The sequence below is a fragment of the Macaca mulatta genome, chromosome 15, assembly GCF_049350105.2.
Source record: "Macaca mulatta isolate MMU2019108-1 chromosome 15, T2T-MMU8v2.0, whole genome shotgun sequence".
Lineage (NCBI taxonomy): Eukaryota > Metazoa > Chordata > Mammalia > Primates > Cercopithecidae > Macaca > Macaca mulatta.
Genome location: NC_133420.1, coordinates 102695864 through 102712654, shown reverse-complemented (window position 1 = coordinate 102712654; position 16791 = coordinate 102695864). Strand labels below are relative to the sequence as shown.

The 16791-nt window shown below is 40.9% G+C and overlaps 1 protein-coding gene across 2 annotated transcripts in view; it reads left to right on the top strand.

The window, feature by feature from the left end:
• The window catches only part of CEMIP2 (cell migration inducing hyaluronidase 2), an 87221-nt gene extending 76992 nt beyond the window's left edge, over positions 1-10229 (top strand). For both annotated transcript variants that reach the window (XM_015117890.3, XM_015117889.3), the window contains exons 22-24: positions 3099-3253; positions 7761-7864; positions 8212-10229. In XM_015117890.3, coding sequence (XP_014973376.1) covers positions 3099-3253; positions 7761-7864; positions 8212-8408 — 456 coding nt within the window. In that variant the 3' untranslated portion in view covers positions 8409-10229. The remainder of the gene's footprint in view (positions 1-3098; positions 3254-7760; positions 7865-8211) is intronic.
• The last annotated feature ends 6562 nt before the right edge of the window (positions 10230-16791 follow it).

Here is a 16791-nt window from a genome sequence, read left to right as displayed (position 1 = left end):
TAGCGCAAGGTTAGCCACTGAGAACCAGGTCTCAGCATGTGGCCTGTCCAAAATCAGGTTGACCTAGGTGCCACCATACAAAGAACTCTTTGGGTGGCAGGTATCCAGCCTTTCAACTAATACTCAGCCAAGGCCTGTGCCATCTCATGTGGTCTCTTTAGGGGCTTGGTTGTTTTAGTGGTGGGCAGCATAATCACAAATCCATATATATGTGGAGAAAATTAAATTTTACTTTTTTTCTTAATTTTTTGTATTGTGGTAAAGTACACATAAACTTTACTATCTTAACCATTCTCAAGTCGTTGGTTCAGTGGTATGAAGTCCATTCATATAGTTGTACAACCATCACTGCCATCCAGCTCCAGAACTTCAGTTCTGCTTCACAACTCTGAATTAAGACTATCCCTATGTAAATGTAGCTCAATGATTCGTTTTTATTTTTTTATTGCTATTGTTGCTACTGTTGTTTTGTTTGTTTCTGAGACAGGGCCTCCCTGTGTCACCCAGGCCAGAGTGCAGTGGAACAATCTCGGCTCATTGCAACCTCCACCTCCCGGGCTAAATTGATCCTCCCACGTAGCCGGGACTAAAGGAACATGCTACAGCACTTGGTTAATTTTAAAATATTTTTTGTAGCGACGAAGTCCCACTGTGTTGCTCAGGCTAGTCTTGAACTCCTGAGCTAAAGTGATCTTCCAGCCTTGGCCTTCCAAACTGCTGGGATTATAGGTGTGAGCCACCACACCAGGTTAATGATTCTTCAAGTCTGTGTGTATGCCTGTTCCCCTCCTTTAGCAGTCCTGCATTTTGTAATACACTCATGATGTAATTTTATTGGCATGAAATTTGCTAGCTCAGCATCTGAATGCAGTCAGCTGCATAAGGAACCTGATCCCAGCCTGTTAGCATGGTATCTACTGGGAGTTGCATGAGGGAAGCAGGTGGGTGCTGAATCTCACTGTTCTAGTAGTTTACTAGGTAACAGAGAGAGAGAGAGATGGGGAGAGCGTTTTGCCAAAAAAAAAAAAAAAAAAAAAAAAAAATTGCAGGCAGGCTATGTCCTAGAGTCTGAAAACATTGTTTGACTCTGTTGTTACACACTGGGTGCCTGGGACTGTAGAAAAGCCATATTTATCAACAATACTTTTTACATTCATTATCTGAAAACCCTTCCTTAAGATCTGGGATTGCATTAGGGTTTTTTGTTTGGTTGTTTTTTTTTTTTGTTTTTTTTGTTTTGTTTTGTTTTGTTTTTTTTAGACAGAGTCTTGCTCTGTCATCTAAGCTCAGTGGCACTTGGCTCACTGCAACCTCTGCCTCCCGGGTTCAAGAGATTCTCCAGCCTCAGCCTCCCGAGTAGCTGGGATTACAGGCACCAGCCACCACACCCAGCTAATTTTTTTATTTTTAGTAGAGATGGGGTTTCACCGTGTTGGCCAGGCTGGTCTTGAACTCCTAGACCACCGTCCTCGTCCTCCCAGAGTGTTGGGATTACAGGCATGAGCTACCCTACCCAGCTGTTTTTTTTTTTTTTTTTTTTTTTTTTTAAGACAAGGTCTTGCTACGTTGCCTGGGTTGACCTTGAACTCCTAGACTAAGGTGACCCTCCTACCTCAGCCTCCCAAGTAGCTATCACAGGCATGGGCCATGGTACCTTGCTTTGCTTTAGTTTTCATTGAAAGTTTTGTGTTTTTTTTAAGCAACAGGTTTTGGGGATACTTTTCATGGGGACAGTCTGAATATGTTGAGGACTGTTACGTATTTTTTTCTTAAATGTACCTCAATTTTAAGTATTGAGATTTTAAAAAATAAGGAAATCATGTCTAGTCTTTCCACATGTAAAATTTACTTCAAATGTTTTCAGAACTATTTTCACTGGATTGGTGCAATTTAAACTTAGCTAAAGGACTTTTTTTTTTTTTTTTTTTCCTGAGACAGAGTCTCACTCTGTCACACAGGCTGGAATGCAGTGGCACCATCTCTGCTCACTGCATCCTCCACCTCCTGGGTTCAAGCGATTCTCCTGCCTCAGCCTCCCAAGTAGCTGGGATCACAGGCATGTACCATCATGCGCAGTATATCTCTTAGTAGAGATGGGGTTTCGCCTTGTTGGTCAGGATGTTCTTCAACTCCTGACCTCAGGCGGTCCGCCCACATCAGCCTCCCAAAGTGCTGGATTATAGGCGTGAGCCACCACACCTGGCCTTAAAATGCCATTTTGAATACCAGTGAGACCTAAAGTGATTAGAAGTAAAATTTAAATATTATAATTTCCCCAAACATGGACAGGTGTGGTGAGAACACTTCTCCTTTGTTAGCCTTTAGAATAGTTTATAATTTTACATCTTATAAACAGAAACAGTGCCTGTGGGTTTAATTAGTGCTTAGTTGTTTTGTTTTGCTTCTTCATTTTTGACTGAGAAATTAATGATATTTGGAAATGTCTGGGGTTCGTTTTTCTTGAAAAGGTCACACACCATTGATTTAAAGAGGATGACTTTGAAAATTTAGCTCACAATAATTGTGAAATAAATGTAGTAGTACTTTGTAGCTTAAATTCCAGTAAAATTATTGCTTTGTCATTTTGATCTCAGAGAAGAGCTGTATTTGTAGCAAACTACAAATATAAACTAATGTGGAATTCCTGGGGGTCAAGGCATGATACATATTTATATGTGTGTGTGTGTATTTTTTTCTGAACCAATATGACAATAAGCCATCAGAGCTGAAGTATAGAGGCAGCCACCTATCATTGACTTAGAAAGCTTTGACCCCAGAGAGTGTGTGTAAGAAGGAATGCCTTGAGCACTTCAGAGTGAAGTCACCCAGCTTAGCTGAGTGGGGGCCACCATGCCTTGCTCAAAGCAGCTTCTCCAGTCAGCACACATTAGTCAAGGCAGAATCTATAGGCAGTGTCTAGGAACACAGGCGCAATTTCAGATGATGAAGAAAAAGCAAGTGAAGCACACAATTTGAATCTTGGAAATATACTTCGAATCATGGGTTTAGAAGACACAGGGAAAGGGCCGGAAAAATGAGTCATCCTGCAGATGTTCTTGAAATGATGATGACAGCAGAAGATGTTTTTGCATTCTCAGGTCAATGGCACTGACTTTACCTTCCGAAGTGCAGGCGTCCTCCTCCTTGTTGTGGATCCGTGCAGCGTTCCATTCCGGTTGACGGAAAAAAAGGTTTTTCCTCTTGCTGATGTCAGTCGCATGGAAGAGTATTTAAAAACAGGCATCCCTCCAAGGTAGGTCCAGCTTGTGCTGTAACAGGGAAAAGCCACCTTAAAGATGTGGAATGCTCCACAACCGATAATGCCTGGTCAACTCTGATTTTTTACTCTGTGGATATTCACGGCACTGTGCAAGGTATTCATTCCTCTCCTACCTCAGATTGACGCCCATGTCGTCTAAGCTGCTTATCATTGACAAGCCGTTGCTTGCCGGTGGCAGAACTTGGGCGTTGCAACATTTTGCAAATGGTGGGAAGGCTCTTCGGAGGAAAAAACGCTCATTATTTGGAACATTACTCTCCCACTTTTTATTTTATTTATTTTTTGAGTCTCACAAAACAAATATCAGAGCGTTATACTTATTAGTATTAAGTTGATGTACTTTGTCTGCAACTCCCTCAGAAGGCTTTTTACTATTTTGAAGTGATTTTCCAGGCAGTTGACCTTTGCAGCCCTCTGTCCCACTGATGGTCTTGGACAGCATTGCACTATGACCGTGATACAGGAAGTCATCACCTGGGTCACTTGGAAATGGTTGGAAAAGAGTAAATTGATTTTTGAAGTGGTTGAGCGTGCGATCGCTCTTGTAGAGCACTAGTCTGATTGGTGTTCTTTGCTGTCTCTGAAGAAAGCTGCACAGGAGAGAAAGCTTTCTTTCTCTGGGTTGGTTAGACCCTGCCTGGAGGCAAGGAGATGAACTCAGGGTGTTTTCTGCCTTTGCCACAGATGTTGATTTATACACAGGCTTTCATTTAGTGGACCATTAAGGAAGGAACATAAGCTTTCCCCAAATTAAAGGCCTACCTAGCTTTAGAATCATTTTCCGATAGCTTATGCTTTATAGAACTGGATGCCAATAAATTCTATGAAGTCACTGGATTATTTGGATGTAACATTAAATGTAAATATGTAGTTCTGTCTTTTGGCTTAAGACACTTGTACAGCCTCAATTTTCTTGTGGGATTTAAAGATTTTTCCTAATGTTGAAAACACACTCACTTCCCCTAAAACAATCCGGGACATAAATCTCACCAGAAATATTTAGGACAACGTGGTAGTCCTGCAAGGTACCCCATAGATTTAAGAGGTAAAACCAACTCATTAACAGAAAGGCTTTTAAGATACTGGTAATGCTGTTTCTTGATCCACCCTCTGGTTATACACATAGGTTTCATTTGCAAAAATCCAATGTGTATGTTGTATTTTAACAGTGTTTAGAAAGTGTGGAGCCACTGGCAGTGACTTCTAGGGAGACTGAGCACGTGTCTATGTGTATAGGGTTGTGGGGTGACCTGTAAATTATCTTATGGGTAATTCTGACCTATTGAAGAAGGTCAGGTATGCAGGGTGGCCGTACTTAGACTGCTGCACTAATTCTAGATTGTGTCACCGCTGCTTTAGAAAGACTACAGTAGGCTGGGTATGGTGGCTTACACCTGTAATCCCAGCACTTTGGGAGTCTGAGGCGGGAGGATCACCTGAGATCAGGAGTTCAAGACCAGCCTGGCCAACATGGTGAAACCTCATCTCTACAAAAAATACAAAAACTAGCTGGGCAGGGTGGTGGTGGGCATCTGTAATCCCAGCTACTTGGGAAGCTGAGGCAGGAGAATTGCTTGAACCCAGGAGCCAGAGTTTGCAGTGAGCCGAGATCGTACTGCTGCACTCCAGCCTGAGCAACAGAGCGAGACTCTGCCTCAAAAAAAGAAAGAAAGAAGACAGACAGACTACAATAAAGAACCCATACCAGCATGAAACTGAAGGCACTTAATCTTAAGAACTATTAAGACCCACATTAAGATATACTACGCAAATTTCAACTTCCTGTAGGCATCCTTGATGACTGAAAATAAATCAATCTAATGTTACCTTTTAATTAATAAGAGCTACTCAGAGCCCCCTAAACACTGATTTGTTCTTGAAATTTTTTTTTCAGTAATACTGACCAAGAAGTCAGGCACAGTGGCTCCTGCCTAGGAGGCTGTGACAGGACAATTGCTTGAGGCCAGAAATTCAAGACTAGCCTGGGCGATGTAATGAGACCCTGTCTCTACAAAAAATTCAAAAATTATCTGAGTATGTGGGCACATACCTGTAGTCTCAGCTACTGAGGAGGCTAGGACAGGAAGATCCCTTGAGCCCAAGAGTTTTTTTTTTTTTTTTTTTGAGACGGAGTCTCGCACTGTCGCCCAGGCTGGAGTGCAGTGGTGCGATCTCGGCTCACTGCAAGCTCCGCCTCCCGGGTTCACGCCATTCTCCTGCCTCAGCCTCCTGAGTAGCTGGGACTACAGGCGCCCACCACCGTGCCCGGCTAATTTTTTGTATTTTTAGTAGAGACGGGGTTTCACTGTGGTCTGGATCTCCTGACCTTGTGATCCGCCTGCCTCGGCCTCCCAAAGTGCTGGGATTACAGGCGTGAGCCACCGCGCCCGGCCAAGCCCAAGAGTTTGAGGCTGCAGTAAACTATAATTGCATCATTGCATTCTAGCCAGAGTGACAGAGCAAGGACCCTATCTCTAAAAAAACAAAACACAGCTGCTCAGGCTGGAGTGCAGTGATGTGACCACAGCTCAATGCAGTCTTGACCTCTCAGGCTCAAGTGACCCTTCTACTTCAGCCTTCCAAGTAGCTGAGACTACAAGTGCACACCACCAGCCTGTCTGTTATTTTATTTTATTTTATTTTATTTTATTTTATTTTATTTTATTTTATTTTATTTTATTGTTTTTCTTATTTTTTGTGGAGATGAAGTTTTGCTGTGTTTCCCTAGCTGGTCTTGAACTCCTGGGCTCAAGTGATTCTCTCATCTCAGCCTCCCAAAATGCTGAAATTAAAGGCATGAACCACTGCACCTGGTTGGCCAAGAATATTTCTGATTAAAGTTTTTGAAACAGTGCGTTTGTATACACACACACACGCACACAAAATAAATACATTATTAAATATATTGCTAAAGGATATGCAACAGAAGTTGAATAAAAGGAGAGACTCTCTGTTTCTGAATGGAAAAATGAATAAATATTAGTTTCATGGACTGGTTTCATGGAAGATAATTTTTCCATGGACCGGTGGAGGGGGATGGTTTCAGGATGATTCAAGTGCATTACGTTTACTTAGTTAAAATATAAATTTGACACATTTTCATTAGTGTCCCAAAAGGTACTTTTCTACTGTACTTGACGGTTGATACTGTAGTTCATCTGGAAGAATAAATGAGAAAGTAGTAAAATATAAACAAATTACAGTAATACAAGGGGCTAGTTTTATCAAATATTAAAACAGACCATGAAGCCATAGGCCAGCATAGTTTTGGCTGAGAAGAGCAAGATCAGAGGAGAAGAACAGAGAATCCACAGATAGGTCCGAGTATGTGTGTTGGTTTACTGTAGGACAAAAATGGCCATTCAGACCATGGAAAACACAGTTAGTTGTTTGTTTATTTTTAGAATTGTGTTTATCCATTTATTTAATAAATAGATAATAGAACTTAAATAAATAGAGTATTTGAAACAAAACAAAAGCATTCTCCCATGTTACAGTAGACTTACTCCCTGATAGACAATGGAGAAGGAAGGGTGAGGGGTGGATGATGAGAAATTACTGAATGGGCACAGTATACATTATTTGGTGATGGATACCCTAAGCGCCCTGACTTCACCACTATGCAGTCCTATGTATGTGATGAAATTGCACTTGTGTCCCACAAATTTATACAAATTATAAACAACAACAATAGACTATTCCCTAAAAGAACTGCACCCCAAACCATCCACTAGGTCAGCAGTCCCCAACCTTTTTGGCATCAGGTACCGGTTTTGTGGAAGATAATTTTTCCATGGACCAGAGGTGGAGGGGGATGGTTCCAGGATGATTGAAGCACATTACATTTACTGTGCACTTTATTTCTATTATTATTACATTGTAATGTATAATGAAATAATTATGCAACTCACCATAATGTAAAGTCAGTGGGAGCCCTGAGCTTGTTTTCCTACAACTAGATGGTCCTGTCTGGGGGTGATGATCAGTGACAGATCATCAGGCATTAGATTCTCAGGAACACACAACCTAGATCCCTCACATGTTCAGTTCCCAATAGGGCTCCGCTCCCATGAGAGTTGAATGCCACAGCTGACCTGACAGGAGGCGGAGCTCAGGCTGTAATGCAGGTGGTGGGGAGTGGCTGTAAATACAGATGAAGCTTTGCTCACCCGCTCACCTCCTGCTGTGCAACTTGGTTCCTAATCTACTGGTACGCGTCCATGGCCCAGGGGTTGGGAAGCCCTGCACTAGGTGAACTTACATAAATGATTTGGTTTCTCCATGTGTACCCCTTGTAAGAGCAACATGCAAAGCCCATGGTGGTGGGGTGGAAGAGAAGGGAATTGGATGGAAAAGCATCTAGGCTTTTTTCTTTTTGGAGTTCTGCTTTTATCTAATATTTCTATTCAGCATTCAGTTGAGAAAGATACTCATGCTGAAGGATTGAAATTTTCTCTGACTTTCTAAATTTTACATACAGGTCAATTGTTCTGTTGAGCACAAGAGGAGAAATAAAGCAGTTGAACATTTCACACTTACTAGTACCTCTGGGATTAGCCAAACCAGCTCATCTTTATGACAAAGGTTTGTATTTGTATTATTCCGTGAAGTTCTTACAGGGCCAGCAACATAGGCAATTTTATGGTGCAATTCAGCTACCAGACCATTTTCATGAGCTTGTTTGCTGGAGTGGGTATCATTAAGATGATTTCTAAATAAGGGCACAGTGTGACAGGAAGTGTGTTGGGATGTGGTTTGTTATCTGGGGCAAGAGGTGGGTGGTGAGAGTTCATTTGCTGATGTAAGGAAGTGTAGAGTTTTTTAATAGCTGCCTTTGTTTTGCTCACCTCCGAGTCACCTCCTGTATTCTCTTGCTGGAATGTAGCTATAAAAATTGAATTTTTTTTCTTTTTCTTTTTTTTTTTTTTCAGGGAGTACCATATTTTTGGGATTCAGTGGAAACTTTAAACCATCATGGACTAAGCTATTTACCAGTCCTGCTGGACAGGGCCTTGGGGTGCTTGAACAATTCATACCTTTGCAGCTGGACGAATATGGTTGTCCCAGAGCCACCACTGTCCGCAGAAGAGACCTGGAACTGCTAAAGCAAGCTTCAAAAGCACATTAGAGACTAACTGTAACTTAAGTGCTGGGGGAAAAAATGTGAACTAACTTATTTAATTTATGGCATTCTAAAATGACACTGTTAACCCAATGGAACCATTTTCCAGTTTGATACAGAACGGGGAGAAAAGAAAGCATTTGAAATCATTGCTTGGATACCAGCTTCATGCACCTTCTAGTTGTACAAAATGTTAAAGACGTTATTTGTATTTGTAAGGCTGGTGTATTCAGAGAGCAGATCTCTTATTCCTCACTTTCCACCCCAGTATTTTGTAATGACCATGAGCAATGTTTTTACTTTTTGTATAATGGGGTGGGGTGGAGTGGGGGCTTCTGAGAGTCAGCCTGAGGTCTTTAGAGGACCAGCTATTGTAGCACCTTGGATACTTGAAGTCTAACGCTCAGTTGTGTCGGGTGGCGTCGACTTGGTGGCTGGCATGTTCAGCAGTGCCTGGGGCCCTGTTTCTGGGCAGCCTTTGAGGATTTTCTATGATATTGAATGACAGTTTTAAGTGGCAACTCAGGCCCAGCTCATGCCCTTTTTTGTCTGGACATGTGCTATTTTTATTCACTTGTATGTCAATTACTTTTAAGGGTTCAACTTTCAAACAGGAAGTATATTGGGACAAAAGGGCTCTTGGGGACTAGATATCCCTTTAATCTGTGACCATTGGGCAAAAAATTTTCCTGCAGCAAAAGTCTGAGGCTGTTGGGACCATTTTTGCAGCTTTAATCCTTAGCCTGTTTTGACTGTATATTTGTATTTAAAATGCAGAGCTGAACTGAATATTTCCTTTTTTGTTTGTTTGCTTTGTTTTAAGAAGTCGGTTGTTTTCCTGAACCGTAAACTTGTATCTTTTTAACTTGCACAAAGGAAGTCTGTTCTTGGTATCGCTCTTGCACTTGGGTTTTTTGTTGTTGTTTTGTGTGGATTTTTTAAAAGCTTTTCTGTTCACCCTCCTGCCAGGAAAATCCCAGAAAGCTTAATGATACCCCAAAATGATTACACCCAGGGAGGGAAAAAAGGAGCGCTTTCTAGGGTCAGAATCGTGGAGAGAATACTCAGAAATGAACCTCTTTAAAGCCTTACAGGAATGAGTCACTCTTACTTAATGAAATGTTAAAGCCAATTAAAAAGCATGCCGTGATGCCCAGCTTCCCTTTCCACAGGGTGCATGTGTCTCCTGCTGGTGAATCACATGTGGCAAGAGGCAACTGGCTCCACAGCCTGGGATGCTGCCATACCAAGAGGAAAGAAGCAGCAAAATGCCTTTGTTGTTCCAAACCCCCATGCATAAAGTATAGAGGAGGGATGGCCAAGGGTGGGTGGTATAAAGTGTGTTCAGGCTGACACTGGCAAGGAATACAGATAATTTCACTTTCCTCTTCCAGGGGCAAAGGCTGATGGCCTCTACCTTTGTATCCAGGAGAAACTGCAGAGCAGCCCTGTGACTTTACAAAATATGCTACCTCAAAGTGCTACCGATAAACCTTTCTAACTGTAAGTGCCCTTACTAAGGGCACATGTCTTAATCAAAGTTAGTTTTTTTGTTTTCTGGGTTTTTTTTTTTTTTTTTGTATACTGATGAATGAGATCTTACCTATTAAATATATTATTGGATCATGGTTCCTGAAGGTCATTAAAGTTTGAGTGTATGTGTATGTGTGTGTTTTATGACTTAAATATCTTTATGTGTGGTTTTTAGAGTTTGGTTCTTTAAAGATTTGGAGAAGATATGTAAATTACCAAGGCACTTAGTTTTTCTGTTTTATATATTAATAATCAGGGCCTAAGTTAAATAAAAATATGTGCGCATGTATTTTATATATGTGTGTATGTGGATTTATTTATTTATTTATATATTTATTTGAGATGGAGTCTCACTCTGTCACCTAGGCTGGAGTGTAGTGATGCAGTCTCAGCTCACTGCAACCTCCACCTCCCAGGTTCAAGCGATTCTCCTGCTTCAGCCTCCCGAGTAGCTGGGATCACAGGCACCCAGCACCATGCATTGCTAATTTTTGTATTTTTAGTAGAAGTGGCATTTCACTGTGTTGGCCAGGCTGGTCTTGAACTTCTGACCTCAAGTGATACTCCTGCTTCGGCCTCCCAGAGTGCTGGGATTACAGGTGTGAGCCACCGCACCTGGCCTGTACGTGAGTTTATATCTCTATCTATAAATTTAAAATTCCAGATTCCAGCTCTAAAGAAGTTACTGACAGAAGTGAGGAAGACAGTTGGTGAACAGAATTCACCAAGTAAATATTGTAAAAGTAAGCTCAGAAGGGCAGGGACTATATTCTCCAATGCAGAGGTTCTCAACCTTGGCTGTGGACTGGAATTATCTGAGGAGCTTTAAAAAATATATAGAGGCCTGGGCTTCGCTCCCTTCCCCCCAGATTCAGATTTAATTGGTGTTGGGTGCAGCCTGGGCATTGAAATTTTTTTTAAAGCTCCCTGGATGATTCTAATATGTAGCCAGGTTTCGGAACCACTGTACTAATATAATAGGCCCACTGTTTAACTTCAGTCTGTAATTTTTTTGTGACTAAAACAAAATTGCATTTATCTATTATTTTTATTTGGGTTTCCTATATTACTTATAAAACTCCCAGCCCTAAATAAAGCATTTCTCTATTGTCTCTTTGTAATGGAAGCTTTTAATACAGTTTTTAGTCCTCAGTCCTCTCAAATCATTAAATTGGTTCTATACACTGATATATACATTTCGGGCAATTGGGAGCTAGCAGTCTGTTCTATTTCTACCAAGAAAATATATTCAAAGGTGATTTATAAGTTCGTAAGCATTTTCCATCAGGTGAGGCCGTTGGTTGAGCTCCAAAAATGTGGTCGTCCACAAATCAGCCAGCTGATGAGAAATACAGAGGGCTCTCATGTATCCACAGACTGGGGTTTAAGTCTTTGCTGTGATTCCTGCCTCTCCACCTGAGTCAGCATGCCATATATTATCTTCAGAGGCTGGAAGAGAGTGCTGGCAAGAAGATAAAAGGCAGACACACCATCTCATGGACTATGACTCCAAAGCAGCCTCTAAGCTGATGTTTAGACTCGGGGATGGGAAGAGAGGATTTATGACTCCTCTGCTCTCTAACTTCATCAAGATACAACACATCCTCATGCCATTAAGCGGGTTACTTTGTCTTGAGGAGGGGAGGGTAATGAAGTGATGGATCGAGGCTTGAGTGCTTTAGATAACTACGGTAGGTTTTCGTTCCTTAAGAGATGAGGTCATGTTTGGATGTGTGTGGTTGAGACGCATTTCAGTAAGAAGGAATGATTTTAGTTAGGTCGAGTGGTTTTTTTCTGTTGTTCCTAGTAGGTAAGCACAATACACAGATTCCATGATGACAATGTTTGTTAATTTCTTCATGCAGAGTTGGAGCTTACTTCTGGAATTCTTGTTTGGTTTTCGGATACTTATTAAACAATGTTTAATAACCTAAGAAATTCCCCTGGAGGGAAAGACCTTTAATAGGGCAGCAGATTTGTATCATTACTGTTAGTCTTACTTGGTTATAACCCAGTCAGCTGGAAATGTGAGCAGATACTATTTAAGCTAATTTTCAACAAAAGGTCAGGGAGGGAAAAAAATAAAGGAACTCCATTCCTGGTTCCTTGCTCACAAATGGCAAAATGCTGTTCACGACTTGCTAGACCATTTGAGTCATCTGGAAGAGAAAAGGTTTTTTTTTTGTTTTTCCCTTATTTATCTTCAGTTTGAGAAAAAAGCTAATAAAAGGATGCTTCAGTAGGCCCTGGTGTTGTGGATAAGGGCACGCACACTTTTTATTTTTATGTGGTAAATTTAGAGAATGACTGACTGCACTGTGATTTCTAAATGAGGAACTGTGTCCCACAGGACATCCAAAATTATCAGCCATAGCAAGCTGTGAACATGTTATATCTGAAAATACAGCAAAGGGTGGACCGGAAAACATCTTTATAGATGTGTTTTTGTAATTTTCCTAAGAGGGACAAAATAATTAGTCTAAATATGAAAAATGGTAAATTTAAAGTTCATCCATAGGAAAGCTGGCTTAGTTGGCAAACCTCTGCCTACAATTCTGAGCTAGGAATAGTTTTTATGTTTTTAAATATAACAAAGAGAAAGAAGAGTAATATTTTATGAGGTGAAAATTCTATGACATTTAAATTTCAGTGCCCATAAATCAAATCTTATTGGAACATAGCCAAGCTCATTTGCGTATACTTATTAACTGTAGGCACTTCCTGCTGCAGGGTAGAAAGGAGTAGTTGCTACAGAGACTGTCAGTCCAAACCGATGTACTTTACTGAAAAAATTTGCCAACCCTTGACTCAGTGTAGTGGGTGTTCATTGTCCTGTTCTTGGAAACTTCCCACATTGTCAAAATTTTTAAAATAGCAACTTAAGGAAAACACCTGCATCAGAATCGCCTGAGGTGCTTGATGAAAATGCAGGATCCCAAGCCCCAGCTCAGACAGGAGAAGTGGCATTTCCAGTTGTGAAGCTGGGAATATTATGTTATAACAAGCTCTCCAGATGTTTCTTGTGAACACTAAAGTTTGACCATCTCATAGCATGTAGTGAGCCTGTTCTTCCTTTCCCTCTTTCCCTTCAATAGAGAACACATCTGAACAAAATGGAATTTTTTTTTAAACCTTAATGATTTTATCTACACGGTTTTCCCTAGAACTTTTTCTGACTAGGGCTGATTTGATATTGGGCGAAGTATATGGCTATTAGTGGGACAAGGGTTTGGAGCCCATGACTAAGTCCTCCCACCACGATGCCCGAAATACCACTACAATGATTCCTTTGGCTACAGTTATTCCTACTCTGAAATCCCAGCTATTCTTTATTTTCTACAAGTTCGTTTTATTATTTTTAAGGACTTTAAAGGAAAGTCTACATTTGGCCACAATTAGGCTGCAGAGACTAACAAAAACATAGGTTTCTTTGCTTTTTGATGAAACTGTATTCACCCTATTTACTAATTTTACATTTACTGAAGCTCTGATTGGTAATTTCAGATGTATTTTTTGTCATTTCATACAGGCAGTTTGCTTTGTAAGCAAAAACCTTTTAATGCACGAACTTCATGGAGGGCTGCAGGAAGTGGCTAAGTATCGTTCGTGGATAATGAGATTGACCCTTGCCAGAGAACAGGGTGGGTGTGGGAGGTTCACCTTCTCCCATCAGCCCATATTGATTGTCAACATCCAGTTCCTGATGGAGGAGGGCCTGGGTCAGGTAGGTTTCTGATGTGGGAGAATGCAAGATTTGCAAGTCTTAGGAGGCAAGAAACATCCTCAGCTCCCACTATGGGTAGGAGGACGAGAGAGTTCTGACGGGAGAGAAAGATGACCAAACTTGCCTCCTTCAAGAGTGCATGCAGTCAGTTGTTTTTTAAGGAAAATAGTTCTTAGTGAGAGGAGGTGGAGTGGAGTCAGGGTAAAGTGTCTGATACAGTTATTTGCTGCAGGTATGGATGTTTTTGTGACCAATCTAGGTTTGATTCTGCTAAGGCTCTCTACTTAGTGGTGGTCCTGGGAGCAGCTTCCTCCTGAGCCTCAGGTTTCTCATCTATAAAGTGGAACCATTCATAACTTTTGTGAAATTACAGGGGGGATTAAATGAGAACAGCTGTGACTCTTGAACATGGCTGGCCATCAGAAACGCCCGATGGTTTGTGTTCTAAAAAATTAGATTTCCAGACCCCTGTGAATTCCAATTTAGTAGCTTTGTTGTTGTTTTTTTGAGGGTTAAGGATTAGGGAATCTGGATTTTTTAAAAACAGACTTCTAACATAATGCCAGTTTGGGGAACCACTGAGAATACCCAATGCACAACCCTGCCCTAGTTTCAACGCACTCTGGTACTGTTAACTTATATCTAGAAAACGGGACCTCAGGCCAGGCAATACCCATTTAGTGACTTGGTTTGAACATCATGAGATTTGCATTCATGCCCTTAGTTGCCCTAGCACCATAACTCAACAAATCAGCTGTGTACAGACCGGAGTTATGAAATGTGGAAAACAAACAAACAAACAAACCTGGAAAACATGTGGCTTCAGCCTGTTCTGCTGCTAGTATGTATAGTTTTCAGCTCTTCATTCTTGTGAGAAGGAGCTTTAGTTCAGTTAATAATTTGTCTATTTTAACCCCTCTGTACCATAAACTAACAGGGACCAGAAGCATCTCATTTCTAGCTATCAGGCTTTTTGTTTTTTTGAGACAGAGTCTCGCTCTGTCGGCTAGGCTGGAGTGCAGTGGCACGATCTCTGCTCACTGCAACCTCTGTCTCTCAGGCTCAAGTAATTCTCCTGCCTCAGCCTCCTGAGGAGCTAGGATCACAGGTTTGTGCCACCACACCCAGCTAATTTTTGTATTCTTACTAGAGATGGGGTTTCACCATGTTGGCCAGGCTGATCTCAAACTCCTGACCTCAGGCAATCTGCCCACCTCGGCCTCTCAAAGTGCTGGCGTGAGCACTTTGAGATTACAGGCGTGAGCCACCGCACCCGGCCCACTATCTCTCATTTTCACACAATTTCACTTTTCCTTCCTATCAAGTAGGAAAAAATGCTGACATGTAGTGAAATGGTTTAGAGCTAAGGTTCATATAACTAGCTAAGCTGAGTTCAAGGACTTGGAAAATGAGTGCCTTTGACAACAAACCTTCCTGTTTTTCTGTGCCCCATTTCTGCTTAGTCACACCTCTGTCCCCTCCCAACTGCCCAAGCTCCACTCCTGGGGCCCTCGTTATACTGGAAGACCACATTTCCAGAACTGTTTCATAACTCTTGCTCCACTGCTGCTCACATGTTTTCTTCTAACCCTCAGGATCCTTAACCCTTGCTAAAGTAATTCAAAATCAGGTCAGTCCCTATGTCTAAAACAAATTCTCTCTTGGGAGGCAATGTGATCTTAAATATCTGCCCACAGCACCTTATAGTTATAAAAGTAGTGTGTACCTGGAATTTTTGTTGACATATCTGATTTGTTGGCTTTTAGAGGATTTTTGCCCTCCAGCAGCATATTGACCTCCATATGAGACTAATTTCATCTGTGTGTAGAGGAAATTATAGATCTGGAAAATTCACACCCTGGAGAACTAGTCACTGGGTGGTGAAGTCAGTACATCTACAGGATATGAGTATTGGTCTTGAGTAGAATCCCTTCTGATTACCTTCCGGAAAGTCATGGATTATACTGTGATTTTCCTCCAGCTTAAGCAATGTTCTCAGAACACAGATACTAGATGAGAAACAGTACCTGGCTCTGAAACATATAATCTACTCAGATTCCAGGCCCAGGGTCTTGGCCACAAGAAAGCATATTTATCCCAACATCTTCCTGGAAGCTGTGCTCTGTGAGCACTGCAAAATTCTTTCTTTTTGTAATGTCTTGCATTTCTGTGTCACCTATTTTAATAGCTAAAAGGAAGAGATTTGTTAATTATAGCTCTCCTTTGTTGCAGCTCTATATTGAAAACATATGCCAGAAAAGTTAAGGAAAGATGCAAGTGGATAGATGATACATAAACAAGATTAGGAATCATGAGGATTAGGGGCTTCCTGTGCATTTTTATCTAGGAACTGACCCCAGGAAGAGGGTCAGTTATAAACACAAAATTATGTTTGTGAGGGGAAGGTGTGATTTTATTATATTCATAATCTACATTTTCTGGCTCTTGTTTCAGACTCCTTGAAATGAGTCAATTTGTTGTTTTCAGTTATAGTTTTTTACTGTAATATTATCTAAAATAATTGGATTTAAAGTAGATAACAAGTATAAGTGTTGGATATTTTGGAGAGTCAGCTTCTAAATTAAAAATTTATTATTTTTATTGTTGCTACCTAACACAAGAGGCTCTTTTTATTTGGTCCTAACTTTATTTTACCTGTTTACAGAAGACAAGTAACTAATATGAAGCATAAAGGTAGCCAATTATAGACTTAAAGAATGGTAACATTGGAAGTAAAGAATGAGGAGGAAGAACAGTGGCTCTACCTTGGTTTTCTTTCACTTTTCCTACTATCTCTGCTCTTCTACTAGCAGGTCAGAGCCAGTGGACTCTATCTAATCATTGAATTTCTGAGTGTGCTTAGTGAGAGAATATTTTTCTAAACAAATTCTGCCCTCATTGTTACTTTGTGTGTATGTGTGTGTGTGTGTGTGTGTGTGTGTGTGTGTTGCTCTCATGTCTGAGAGTTTATTTGTTGTATTAATGTAATTATTTTGTTGAGGGCTACAAAAATAGTGTTACACTGGTGCGTGTGGTAGGTAGACTCCTGCTTCAAGGGAAAAGTTAAATCTGTTAATTACCATAGGGAAGTTAGCTACTTAGATATACCCACCTGCTTAGTATGAGTTTCTA